This window comes from Oryctolagus cuniculus, chromosome 16 (assembly GCF_964237555.1).
Source record: "Oryctolagus cuniculus chromosome 16, mOryCun1.1, whole genome shotgun sequence".
In the NCBI taxonomy this organism is placed as follows: Eukaryota; Metazoa; Chordata; class Mammalia; order Lagomorpha; family Leporidae; genus Oryctolagus; species Oryctolagus cuniculus.
Genome location: NC_091447.1, coordinates 45,252,733 through 45,266,156, shown reverse-complemented (window position 1 = coordinate 45,266,156; position 13,424 = coordinate 45,252,733). Strand labels below are relative to the sequence as shown.

Below are 13,424 nucleotides of genomic sequence, written 5' to 3'. Positions count from 1 at the left end.
CATGGCCATTTGTATTTTTGGTGGTGTCATTTGTAATGCCTCCCTTTTCATTGCTCTTTTTTTTTTTTTTTTTTTTTTTTTTTTTGAGTCTTGGAGTCTTCTTTTATTTCTTAGCCTAACAAAGGATTTGTTAATTTTCTTTCTTTTTGGAGAAACCACTCTTCATTTCATTAATCTTGTATTTTTTAAATCTGTTTCATTCAGTCTTCTCTGATCTTTTTAAATTTTCAGTTAATTTTTAACAAATTTAATGGACTTTTTAAAAACACTTTATTTACTTACAGACAGAGAGGAAAGGTCTTGAATCTGCTGGTCCACTCCCCAAACAGCCGCAACTGGAGCCAGGCCAGTCAGGAGCCAGGAGCTTCTTCCAGGTCTCTAAGTAGGTGCAGGGACCCAAGCACTTAGGCTACCTTTTACTGCTTTCCAGGCCATTAGCAGAGAGCTGGATTGAAGAGGAGAAGCCGGGACATGAACCAGAACCCATATGGGATGCCGGCACCGCAGGCAGAGCCTTAGCCTACTATGCCACAGTGCCAGCCCCCTGAACTTTTTTTTTTTTTTTTTTTTTTTTTTACTAATTTGGAGTTTGATTTGTTCTTGTTTTTCTAACTCTTTGTGGTGCAACAATAGGTTGTTTAGTTGATATTTTTCTGCTTTTAAAATGTAGGCCTTGATTGCTGTAAATTTCCATCTTAATACTATTTTTGCTGTATCCAGTGGGTTTTGGTATGATGTATCTCCATTTTAATTTGTTTAAAGAAATTTTTAAATTTCTTTGATTTCCTCCTTGATCCATTTGTTCTTCAGGAGTTGGTTACTTTCCATAGATTTCCAAGTTTCCAAAGTCTTTCTTACTATTGATTTCTAGTTTTATTGCATTGTGGTCAGAAAATATACTTGGTAAAATTTCAAATTTTTTTTATTTGATAGATAGAGTTATAGACAGTGAGAGAGAGAGAGAGACAGAGGGAAAGGTCTTCCTTTCGTTGGTTCACCCCCCAAATGGGTGCCACGGCCGGCGTTGCACCAATCCGAAGCCAGGAGCCAGGTGCTTCCTCCTGGTCTCCCATGCGGGTTCAGGGGCCCAAGCATTTGGGTCATCTTCCACTGCCTTCCCGGGCCCTAGCAGAGAGCTGGACTGGAAGAGGAGCAACTGGGACTAGAACCTGGCGCCCACATGGGATGCTGGCGCTGCAGGCGGAGGATCAACCAAGTGAGCCACGGCACTGACCCCTTTTAAAAATTTGCTGAAACTTGTTTTATGGCCTACCATGTGATCTGTCTTGGATAATACTGCACGTGCTGTAAGAAGAGGAGAATTTGCATTTTGCAGCTAATGGACGAAATGTTCTGTAGATAGCTGTTAGGTCCATTTGGTCTAGGGCTCAGTTTAATCATGATCTGTGTTAACTTTCTGTGTGGAACATCTATCCATATATGAAAGTGGGTTGTTAAAAGTCCTTTTTATTGTATTGGAGTCTGTTTCTTCCTTTAGGTCTATTAATATTTGTTTTGTAATTACATAATCTGGTATGTATATGTATTTATAAATATTACTTTTGGTGAATTGACCTCTTTCTACGATGACCTTCATGGTTTGTCTTAACTTGTTTTTATTTAATTCTACATCATCTGATATAGATATTTCTACTCCTACTTTGTTTTGAATTCCATTTTTATGGAATATCTTTTTTCCTTTACTTTCAGTCTATGTGTATCCTTAGAGATGAAGTGATTTCCTGTAAACAGTATATAGTTGGGTAGTTGGGTCTTCAAAAAAATTCAGTCACTCTATACCTTTTAATTAGAGAATTTGATTCATTTTTTATTTAAGAAAATTATTGACAGGTAGAGTCTTACTACCAACATTTCATTACTTAACCCCCCCTCCCTTCTTTGCTTGCTTGCTTTCTCCCCCTCTTATAACCCTTTGTAGTTAAGTGATTTTCTTTAGTAGAGTGTTTTGATTCTAACAAACTATTTGAAATGATAACAATTCATCATTTGTCATAAAAATACAAAACAACAACAAAAAAGAAAGATTAAAAAATAATGAGAGACCAGTTGTGTAAGGTGTCAGGGAAAGCTGCTGTTTGAAATGCCTTCATCCCATATCAGAGTGCTGATCTGGATCCTGGCAACCCCACTTCTGATCCAGCTCCCAGTTAAGGTGCCTAGAAACAGCAGATGATGGCTCAAGTACATTTGCCCCTGCCACCCTCATAGGAGATCCAGATGGAGTTCCTGGCTTCTGGCTTTGGCCTGGCCCAAACCTAACTGTTACAGCCATCTGTGGAAGGAGCAGCAGATAGAAGATTCGACTGCTCCTCTCCTCTTCTCCGCCCCCCCCCATCTCCTCTTTCTCTCCTTCCCTTCTTTGCCACTCTACCTTTCAAAATAAAGAAACAAATCCTTTTAAAAACACTAGTAAAAATCTCTGCACTTGCACTGCATTTCTACCCACATTTTGAAATTTTGATGTCCTACTTTGCTTCTTTCTGTGTTGACTATCTTTTAATAGTAATGTTGTTATTTTTAATTAGTCTCTTAGTTCCAGTCAGGCAAACTGTAACATCCTTATATAATATCACTTTTCTACCTGTTTCTTTGAAAATCCTCTCTGTTTTTAACTTTTGAGAGCTTGATTATAATATATGTTGAAGTAGGCTGTGTTGAGTTGAATCAGACTTTTGACCTTCTTGTACCTGGAGATTGTCTTTCTCTCTCTTTTTTAAGATTTATTTTATTTATTTGAAAGATAGAGTTATAGAGAGAGATAAAGACAGAGTTACAGGGAGAGATAGAGACAGAGAGGTCTTCCACCTGCTGGTCCACCCCCCAAATGGCTGCAGGCCAGAGCTATGCTGATCTAAAGCCAGCAGTGCCAGCCCTGAGCTGTGTATTTTCAAAATAGCTCTGTCTTCAACTTTGCTGCTTCTTTCTTCTGTTTGCTCTGTTCTGCTAATGATCTGTTCTGCTAAAGTATTGCACTTTTCATTTCCTTTTGTGTAGTTTTCCACTCAAAGATTTATATTTGATTTTTTTTTAATACTTCAATCTCTGTCAAATTTCTCAGCTAAGTAATGAATTGTTTATCTGTGTTTTCTTGAAGTTCATCGACTATTTAAAATTCTCTGCCTAAGTGTTCACACATATTAATTGGTTTATCATTAGTGTCTGCCACATTAGTTTGTTCATTAGGTGAGATCATGGTCCCTTGAATGTTCCTGATGCTTGTTAGCATACAACAGTGTCTGCAAATGGAAGGATTAAGTGCTCTGTCTTAATAATATGGCTTTGTGTGTTCCTTAGAATCCTTCCAGAGATTCTAAGCAGGCTCCCTATTTTCTCTAAGCCTGCCATCATCCTTGTTTCAGCAAGAAAGGATGCTCCAAGTCCAGGATTGTCCCAAATTAACAGTCGGTCTTTTGCTCAAGATAGACTGGGGAAGTTACTAACACAGGCAGTGCATCCCCACAAGCCTTTTCTGTGGACCAAGCAAGGCCTGGATTCACCGTCCACAATCACCAGCCTATGGTCATAACCTAGTGGATACTGCCTATCACTGGGCCACACAGTGAATGGGACATCTAGGATCCTGTGTTACAACTTGGTACCTACCTTCCTCATCTTCCCCAGAGCAGATACTAACTATTGGTATGTGGTGTTGCCTGGGCCTAGGGGAAGGATAGGTTATACAGTCCTGTGACCACCACCACTGCAACACTAGATTGCACTCAGAACCCTCAGCCCGCCAAGACCAATGCGGCACAGAAGCTGAATCAAGTCCATGCTTCTGTGGCCTTACTGTTCTTGTGGTGTACTTATGGTCTGAGCCACAGGAGGTGCTGGTTGGAACACAGGTTCCTTGGATTGGAGCAGCAGGTCTCTCTGCCTGACATCACATTGGTCCAGGGTCTTCATCTACAGGTCTGGCCATTGACCTGAGGATTAGGGCTGTTGGGATGCACCTAGAGTTGGTTTTCATCAGCCTCACACTCAGTTCCAAGCAAAGCTGCCTACTTTCCTGGTTTACCTCCCAGAAGACCGAGTCTTTCTCCATGCTGCGCTGCATGCCTAAGGTTGGGGGAGTGGTGATGGAAGAAGTGTGGCCAACAGGCAAATGTGGTTCCAGAGGCTGAGTCCGTGGGCACTGTCCTGGGGGAAGGAACCAGGGGGCTCTGCCAACTACTGTTTCGCCTTTAAAGGCCTGGCACTAGGTTTCAAGTCTAAGGCCTGGTTAATTTCTTCTCCCTCTTCCAAGTAGGAGGCATTTCTCTCCTTGCTAATTTGCTTAGAATTGAGGATGAAGTGAGATAGGCAGCTCATTCTTTCCTGCATCTTTTTTTTTTTTTTTTTTTTTGTCATTGTGCTAAAGTCAGGTACTGTAATCGCTCACCTATTTTCCCTGGCTCTTATGAAGGTAGATGGTGCATGTACAACTATTCAAATTGGTATTTCTATGAAGAAATGACCACTGGAGGTTCTTACTCCACAGCTGTCTTACTCTGTTTTCAGAATATTTCTGTAGGGGCCGGCATTGTGATGTACCCAGTTATCCCATGTGAGCTTGCATTTGAGTCCTGGCTGCTCTACTTGCAACCCAGCTCCATGCTAATGCACCCGGGAAGGCAGCAGAAGATGGCCAGAGTACTTAGGCCCCTGCCATCCACATGGGAGACTCTGGTACAACTCCTGTCTTCGACCTGGCCCAGTCCCAGCTGTTGTGGCCATTTCAGGGAATGAACCAGCAGATGGAGATCTCTCTCTCTTTCTCATTCTCACTCTCACTCTGTAACTTTGCCTTTCAAATAACTAAACAAATCTTTTTTTTTTTTTTTTTTTTGGATAGGCAGAGTTATACAGTGAGAGATAGAGAGAAAGGTCTTCCTTTTTCCGTTGGTTCATTCCCCAAGTGGCCGCTACGGCCGGCGCGTTGTGGCGGGCGCACCGCGCTGATCCGAAGGCAGGAGCCAGGTGCTTCTCCTGGTCTCCCATGCAGGTGCAGGACCCAAGGACCTGGGCCATCCTCCACTGCACTCCCGGGCCACAGCAGAGAGCTGGACTGGAAGAGGAGCAACCAGGACAGAATCCAGTGCCCTGACCGAGACTAGAATCTGGCGTGCTGGTGCCACAGGCAGAGGATTAGCCTAGTGAGCTGCGGCACCGGCCTCAAATCTTTTTTTTTTTAAATGCAGTTCCAGTAACAATAACTTTTGAATGCATATTATTACAAAACAGTATTTCTTTAAAAGGACCTTCAAGCTTAAGCTTTACAAAAAAGATTGATGCATTTGGATATTATAAAACTTAAAAATACTGTTAAGATCCTTTGACATCTAAATAAACTATTAGTCAATAATTTGAGGGAAGACATTTGTTACCCTGTGACTGATAAAGGATTAGCATCCAGGTTCATAAAGTAGAGAAATATGGAAAGGATAGGAATGACACTTCACAGAGAAAATCCCAAATTATTTTTTAAAAACATTTAAAGTACTCAACTTCATTGGTAATCAAGAAAGTATAAATTAAGATAACAATGAACTACCATTTCACATTTAACAGGTTTGGGGAATGATGAATTAATGTTATATATTACATCCATATAGTCACTTTGGGAAACAAATTGACAAATTCATTAAAATTCATGAGTATTCCCTATAAATTTAGTGTCATGTAGAGAAACTCTTCTCATTGGAAATAAGAGAATATGAACTGGAATGTTTATTGTGGCAGTTTGTAGTAATGAATGTATAAACTGTGACTCATTTGTAAAATGAATTCTGAAAACAATTCAAATAAATGTTGTAGATTATTTGTAACAACATGAATAATTTTTTTAATTTATTTGACAGAGAGAGTTAGACAGTGAGAGATTGAGAGACAGAGAGAAAGGTCTTCCCTTCTGTTGGTTCACTCCCAAAATGGCCGCCATGGCCAGAGCTACGCAGATCCGAAGCCAGGAGCCAGGTTCCTCCTCCTGTCTCCCATGCGGGTGCAGGGCCTAAGCACTTGGGTCACAGTAGAGAGCTGGACTGGAAGAGGAGCAACTGGGACTAGAACCCGGTGCCCATATGGGATGCCAGTGCCACAGGCAGAGGATTAACCTAGTGAGCCATGGCGCCAGCCCACAACATGAATAATTTCAAAAACATATTTAGTAACAGAGGCAAACTGCAAAATAAATGCATGATATGATATACTCGATAAAATCTTAAAGCAGTATCTGTTCTGAGAATAGAAAAAGGGAGATGAAATTTTGTTTCTCTAAAGCAAATATGACAAAATTTTGACATCCGTTTAAACTTAGAGGTAGATTTATAAGATATCTGATATATTGTCTTATTTTATTTTAAGCATTTTGCTTTAATGTTTGAAGCTTCTTGATGTAGAGTAAATTATTGATCTTTCTCCTCAGATCCCTTCTTTAGTCATGGCAACAGTTTTCATGGTTCAGGTGGTCGCGGCAACAAGTTTGCCCAGATGCGTTACAGTTTAAGACTCCTGCGAGCCATGGTCAGCACAGAAGATGAGACCGTAAACACAGATCTTTGTGAGAATGGAGCAATTCAGCAACTTACAGGTAAAAAACAACATGCTAGTTTACTGAATTTTTTTTTTAATTTATTTATTTTATTTGAAAGGTAGAGTTACAGAGAGAGAGAGGGAGGAAGGGGGAGAGAGAAAGATCTTCCATCTGCTGGTTCACTCCTCAAATGGCTGCAACATCTGGGGCTGGGCCAGACCAAAGCCAGGTGCCTGGAACTCCATTCAGGTCTCCCGTGTGGGTGGCAGTGCTTTCTTCTACACATCCTGGAAGAAGTCTTAATTTGCCTGGTCTGGGAGATGTGATAGGGAAAAGAGAACAATTGTAAAGGTTCATCTCGTCCCAGGTCCTTCTCCCTTTAGCGGGAGAGAAGTTGGTGTTGGTTCTCATGTGAGATCTCGGAGGCAGGGCCTTTTCTCACCAAATCTTAAATCGATTGGAGGTGGTAAGACAGTCAATAAGCAGTAACCGCATTATAAACTTCAGTGGTTTTACACTTTCTGTGTAGAGACTGGGTTGCAAACATTTATAGAGCAGGACACTTGGGACCTTGCCTTTGATGAGAACACAAAAGACAATACATATATCATAGGAAGATAGCGTGTGTTACCCGACACCATCAGTGAGGCACTTGGTTAGTCGTATAAATAGTGTGTGTTGCAGAAACTGGGAGGCTTGGGTAGCTTTTTAAAGGCTAGGACGTCTTAATAGGAGCTTGTGAGGGTAAGAGTATTTTCAAGAGGGGAAAAAAAATGGGATAGCTATTCAAACAAAGGGATAGCATGAACAAAGACTTAGTGCTAAAACATGCCTGATGATGTGTTCAGAGCTAGTTTAAGAGGAACCAGGGTCTTATGAAGACAAATGGATAAGGCTAGTTATATAGTCAGGGGACAAGCTGGAAAGGGTTTGAGTGATACTCTACCACGGTTTACCTTAATCTTGAGGTGTAGGGAGGTGTCAGTGAGGTTATGTGTACAGTGCTGTTCTAGGAAGAAAACTGGAAGCAATAGAATGATTTAGAATAGAACAAGGAAAGAGAAAGGCAGAGAGTTTAAGTATACTTAAATGTGGAGAAAGCCATTCAGTATTATTATACTATATGTTAAAGACAGCAGGGGAGGCCGGCGCCACGGCTCACTTGGCTAATCCTCCGCCTGAGGTGCCGGCACCCGGGGTTCTAGTTCCAGTTGGGGCACCAGATTCTGTCCCAGTTGCTCCTCTTGCGGTCCAGCTCTCTGCTGTGTCCCAGGAAGGCAGTGGAGGATGGCCCAGGTGCTTGGGCCCTGCACCCCATGGGAGACCAGGAGGAAGCTCAACACAACGGATCGGTGCAGCACACCGGCCGCAGCACGCCGGCCGTAGCGGCCATTTGTGGGGTGAACCAACGGAAAAGGAAGACCTTTCTCTCTGTCTCTCTCTCTCACTGTCTAACTCTGCCTGTCAAAAAAATAAAATAAAATAAAAGACAGCAGGGGAAGTTATAGACCTACACCTAGGTAGGAGAATGAGATAATCTAGAAACAGAAACAGACCTGTTGCCCCCAGGTTGGATTCCTAGAAGATGCCCTTGGACAAGGGGCTGATGTCCCTGGGAAGCCCCACACCTGTCCTCCATCAGGCTCCAGGGGCCTCCCTAGGGTCTCACTCCCCACCTGTAATTCATCCCAACAGGACCAGGAATATCTCTGTAAGCCTCTACTCTAGGACGTAGCTCCGTATCTGCCTGCGAATGCCAGTGATCTGTTCAACAGGAAAAATAACTTTCGTTGCTTATCTAAAGATTAAAGTTCCTTTTTGAGACCCTGTTTTACTGTGAATGTCATTTGATCAGTATTAGAGGTTGTTTTCCAGTCCTTCAATTTTGATTACAAGCAAAGGACGGATTTTAAAAGACACAGAATACTGCTGCCTGAAGTTGCGGAATATATCCTCAGGCAGACATGAGAAGACACAGAAAGCTGCAAGGAGAGGAATATGCCTGGAGAGATCTTCCACACTTGTTAAAGTTGGCCTGGGGAGAGGCAGATAGAGGCAGACTGCAGGCTGGCACTGGGTCACACACAAGTACTTGCGAAGGCATTCATGGCTGCCTTGTGAAGACTCTGTGTTTTGTTTTTTTTGTTTTTTGTTTGTTTGTTTGTTTGGTTTTTTTTGACAGGCAGAGTGGACAGTGAGAGAGAGAGAGAGAGAGAGAGAGAGAGAAAGAAAGGTCTTCCTTTGCCGTTGGTTCACCCTCCAATGGCCGCCGCGCTGATCTGAAGGCAGGAGCCAGGTGCTTCTCCTGGTCTCCCATGCAGGTGCAGGGCCCAAGCACTTGGGCCATCCTCCACTGCACTCCCTGGCCACAGCAGAGAGCTGGCCTGGAAGAGGGGCAACCGGGACAGAATCCGGCGCCCCGACCGGGACTAGAACCTGGTGTGCCGGCGCCACAAGGCGGAGGATTAGCCTAGTGAGCCGTGGCGCCGGCCCAACTCTGTGTTTCTAAACACAGTTTGCTGGGCAAAGTATCAGGTTGTTGAGGGCACCTTTTAAAGGCCTGACGTTACTTCTGTGTTGGTGTTTCTGTGTCTGCAGGCCTACTGATCGTATGGAAGTTCAGTGTTTGCAGTGCTATATACATGTGTTTATAGAATTTTCCGTATGTGGGGCTACCGATTGAAGGAAATCAATTTATCATCCTCTGTCCACAGCGTCTGGTTATTATGCAATGAAAGTAGCCCCGCTTCTAAAATAATTTGAGTGAAGAAAGTTTTTAGAAATGGTTTCTAAACACTGATAAAAATAGAAATATGGGTTTCTAATACCTTTACAATCTTTGAATATTTTGTAACAGGAATATTTAAAACTATTATAAGCAACCCTGATGAAAATGAAGAGGCCATTGTTTTGGAAATCCAGTCTGATATATTACTTATCTTATCTGGTCTTTGCGAAAATCATATTCAAAGGAAGGTACGTATGCCCATGAATCAAAATTTTGGTTAGATCTCCCAATCACCTAACTTTTAGAAGTGCCTGCAGAAGCCGGCGCCGCGGCTCACTAGGCTAATCCTCTGCCTTGCGGCGCCGGCACACCAGGTTCTAGTCCCGGTTGGGGCGCCGGATCCTGTCCGGGTTGCCCCTCTTCCAGGCCAGCTCTCTGCTCTGGCCCGGGAGTGCAGTGGAGGATGGCCCAAGTGCTTGGGCCCTGCACCCCATGGGAGACCAGGAGAAGCACCTGGCTCCTGCCTTCAGATCAGCGCGGCGGCCATTGGAGGGTGAACCAACGGCAAAGGAAGACCTTTCTCTCTCTCTCTCTCTCTCTCTCTCTCACTGTCCACTCTGCCTGTCAAAAAAAAAAAAAAAAAAGTGCCTGCAGATGTTGTGTTTTTTTAAAATCTTGTGAAAATTTAATATTTTTGGTCAGAGGACAATTAAATACAGTAAAATGTACAAGTCATATATATATACATACATATATATATGTCAGTAGGTTTTGATGAGTGTTATATACACCTTTAAGTAACTAATACCCCAATTAAAATATGGACTATGGCCATATACTATAAAATTTCCTCATCCTCTTAACGGCCATCCCCCATTCACCTCTAAGCAGTCATCATTCAGGTTTCCATTCCTATTGATTGGTTTTACCTCTATATGAATGGCATAACAAAGTGTTTACTCTCCTATGCCTGATCTCTGTCATCCAGCATCATATTTCCAAAATATGTCCATGTTGATGCCTATATCAGTAGTTACAATCTTTTTATTGCTGAATGATACTCTACTACATGAATGTACCTGAATTTGTTTATCCATTCCCCTACTGATCGCATGCTTTCATTTGTCTTGAATAATACACAGGAGTATAACTGGTGGATCATAAAGAAGATATAAATTCATCTTTGTAAGAAACTGCCCAAACAGTTTTCTAAAGTGTCTACTATTAGGCCGGCGCCGCAGCTCACTAGGCTAATCCTCCGCCTAGCGGCGCCAGCACACCGGGTTCTAGTCCCGGTTGGGGCGCCGGATTCTGTCCCGGCTGCCCCTCTTCCAGGCCAGCTCTCTGCTGTGGCCAGGGAGTGCAGTGGAGGATGGCCCTGGTGCTTGGGCCCTGCACCCCATGGGAGACCAGGAAAAGCACCTGGCTCCTGGCTCCTGCCATCGGATCAGCGCGGTGCGCAGGCCGCAGCGTGCCAGCCGCGGCGGCCATTGGAGGGTGAACCAACGGCAAAGGAAGACCTTTCTCTCTGTCTCTCTCACTGTCCACTCTGCCTGTCAAAAAAAAATAAAATAATAAATAAATAATAAATAAAGTGTCTACTATTGTAAATGTTTTTTGGGCTTTCAATTGGGTTCATACCTAAAACTAAAAGAGTAAGAGTTTCATTTCTTTTGATCACGTTGAGCTCCATAGTGTAGTCTGAGTCTCAGAAATTGATAAATTGAAAGAAATGGAATTGAAAAGATAAAACTGGGGGCCAGTGCAGTGGCGCAGCAGGTTAAAGCCCTGGCCTGAAGCGCTGGCATCCATATGGGCGCTGGTTCTAGTCCCGGCTGCTCCTTTTCCAGTCCAGTTCTCTGCTATGCCCTGGGAAAATAGTGGAAGATGGCTCAAGTCCTTGGGGCCCTGCACCCACATGGGAGACCTGGAAGAAGCTCCTGGCTCCTGGGTTCGGATCGGCACAGCTCCAGCCATTGCGGCCATCTAGGAAGTGAACCAGCCAATGGAAGACCTCTCTCTCTGTCTTTCCATCTCTCTGTAACTCTGTCTTTTAAATAAATAAAATACATCTTAAAAAAAAAAGATAAAATTGAAAAATGCTGAAGATTTACATAGATAGCTTTTTAAAAAGAAAGATTTATTTATTTATTTATTTGAAAGTCAGAGTTACACAAAGAGAGGAGAGGCAGAGAGAAAGGTCTTCCATCCGACGGTTCACTCTCCAATTGGCCGCAACTGGGTGGAGCTACGCCGATCAGAAGCCAGGAGCCAGGAGCTTCCTCTGGGTCTCCCACACAGGTGCAGGGGTCCAAGGACTTGGACCATCTTCTGTTTTCCCAGGCCAGAGCAGAGAGCTGGATGGGAAGTGAAGCTGCCAGTTCTCAAACCAGCACCCATATGGGATGCCAGCGCTTCAGGCCAGGGTGTTAACCCGCTGCGCCACAGCGCCGGCCCCTACATGTATAGCTTTTAAGAACAGTGAATACATGCTTAGCTCCATACTTTTATACAGTATTCCTCATATTCTGATACCATGTGCTTTTCTGGAGAAATAATCATAATCTTGCTTACTGGGATCCAGAACTAAACAAAAAGAAAATGAGTAAAATAATTGATAAGGGGAAAATACTAAGTAGTAGTAACATCATATAAATTATTGAAAGGTTTAACTTCCACTAAAACACTTCTCTCTTGGAAGCATTTGACATGTCTGCTATTGCTGTATAGTATTCATCTGGCATGATGCTAGTTGCTAGACTGCATTTATTGTGATGTAGAGAAAATCAGGGGGCCAGTCCTACAGGGTATTTTTGTTTTCAAAGGAAAAGGAAGAAAAATGCAAGGGATATTATGTTGGCACATTGATGCCTTTAATGATTAGTTTCACAATAATTGTCTTAAATTCCTCAGAACAAGCAAATCTGAATTTTTAAAGTTATATTAAAAATACTATCTTCTTGACAATGTTGCTAACAAAATCTTCCTGGTAGAATAAAATTATTTCAGAAGTAGGGAAAGAATGGAGTGTATATTTATTTATTTCAAAAATTCAAGAAATAATTTTAAACAAATCTCTTAAACAGGAAATTTTTGGAACAGAAGGAGTAGATATAATTCTTCATGTAATGAAAACAGACCCCAAGAAGTTACAGAGTGGCTTAGGCTATAATGTGCTTCTTTTTAGTACGCTGGACAGCATTTGGTAAGTATTGCTATAACCCACTTAGGTAGAGTCACAACATAAGAAAATTATACCTGAAGCCATGTACCCCGATTTTGTTCCCTCAAAACTGTATCAGAAAGATAGCTCCTTCGATGCCTTTTTCTTTTAGCCTAAAAATGATGCCCACATACTCTGGAAAGTTATCCTCTCCATTATTCAAATACAAAGCCACTCTTATGTCTTTTTTTTTAAGGTTTATTTATTTATTTGAAAGTGTTACACAGAGAGAGGAGAGGCAGAAAGAGAGAGAGAGGTCTTCCATTCGATGGTTCACTCCCCAATTGGCTGCAATGGCTGGAGCTGTGCCCATCCGAAACTAGGAGCCAGGAGCTTCTTCTGGGTCTCCCACAAGGGTGCAGGGGCCCAAGGACTTGGGCCATCTTATACTGCCTTCCCAGACTGTAGCAGAGAGCTGGATCGGAAATGGAGCAGCCGGGACTAGAACTGGCACCCATCTGGGATATCAGCACTTCAGGCCAGGGCATTAACCTGCTGCGCCACAGTGCCGGCCCCTTTACAGTTGTCTTATGGTTTGTTTTGCTTTGTTTTGTTTTAAGGATTTATTTATTAGAAAGGCAGAATTACACAGAGGGCTTATGGTTTTTTTTAATGCTTTCTAAACTTTTTTCTTTTTAAAGATGCATATGCTAAGGCATATCATTCCATAATTCTCACAGAAGTACCCACGCAGCCGTAATCCTCCTCAAGACATGTTTCCTGGAGGCAGGCATTTGCTAGGGCTGTTAGGACACCTTCATTCCGTATCAGAAAGCCTGGGTTTGAGTCCACACTTAGTTCCCAATTCCAGCTTCCTGCTAATGTGCACTGTGGGAAGCAGTAGGTGATGGCTCAAGAACCTGGGTCCCTGCCACCCTGTGAGAGTCCCAGATTGAGTTCTGGACTCCTGGCTTCGGCCTGGCCCCGCCCCCCTGATTGCT

At 42.9% G+C, this 13,424-nt stretch overlaps 1 protein-coding gene across 3 annotated transcripts in view; it reads left to right on the top strand.

Moving 5' to 3' along the window:
• CFAP69 (cilia and flagella associated protein 69) overlaps positions 1-13,424 on the top strand; it is a 62,219-nt gene that overhangs the window by 36,668 nt on the left and 12,127 nt on the right. For all 3 annotated transcript variants that reach the window (XM_070059826.1, XM_070059825.1, XM_070059828.1), the window contains 3 exons: positions 6,425-6,589; positions 9,390-9,508; positions 12,347-12,465. In XM_070059826.1, coding sequence (XP_069915927.1) covers positions 6,425-6,589; positions 9,390-9,508; positions 12,347-12,465 — 403 coding nt within the window. The remainder of the gene's footprint in view (positions 1-6,424; positions 6,590-9,389; positions 9,509-12,346; positions 12,466-13,424) is intronic.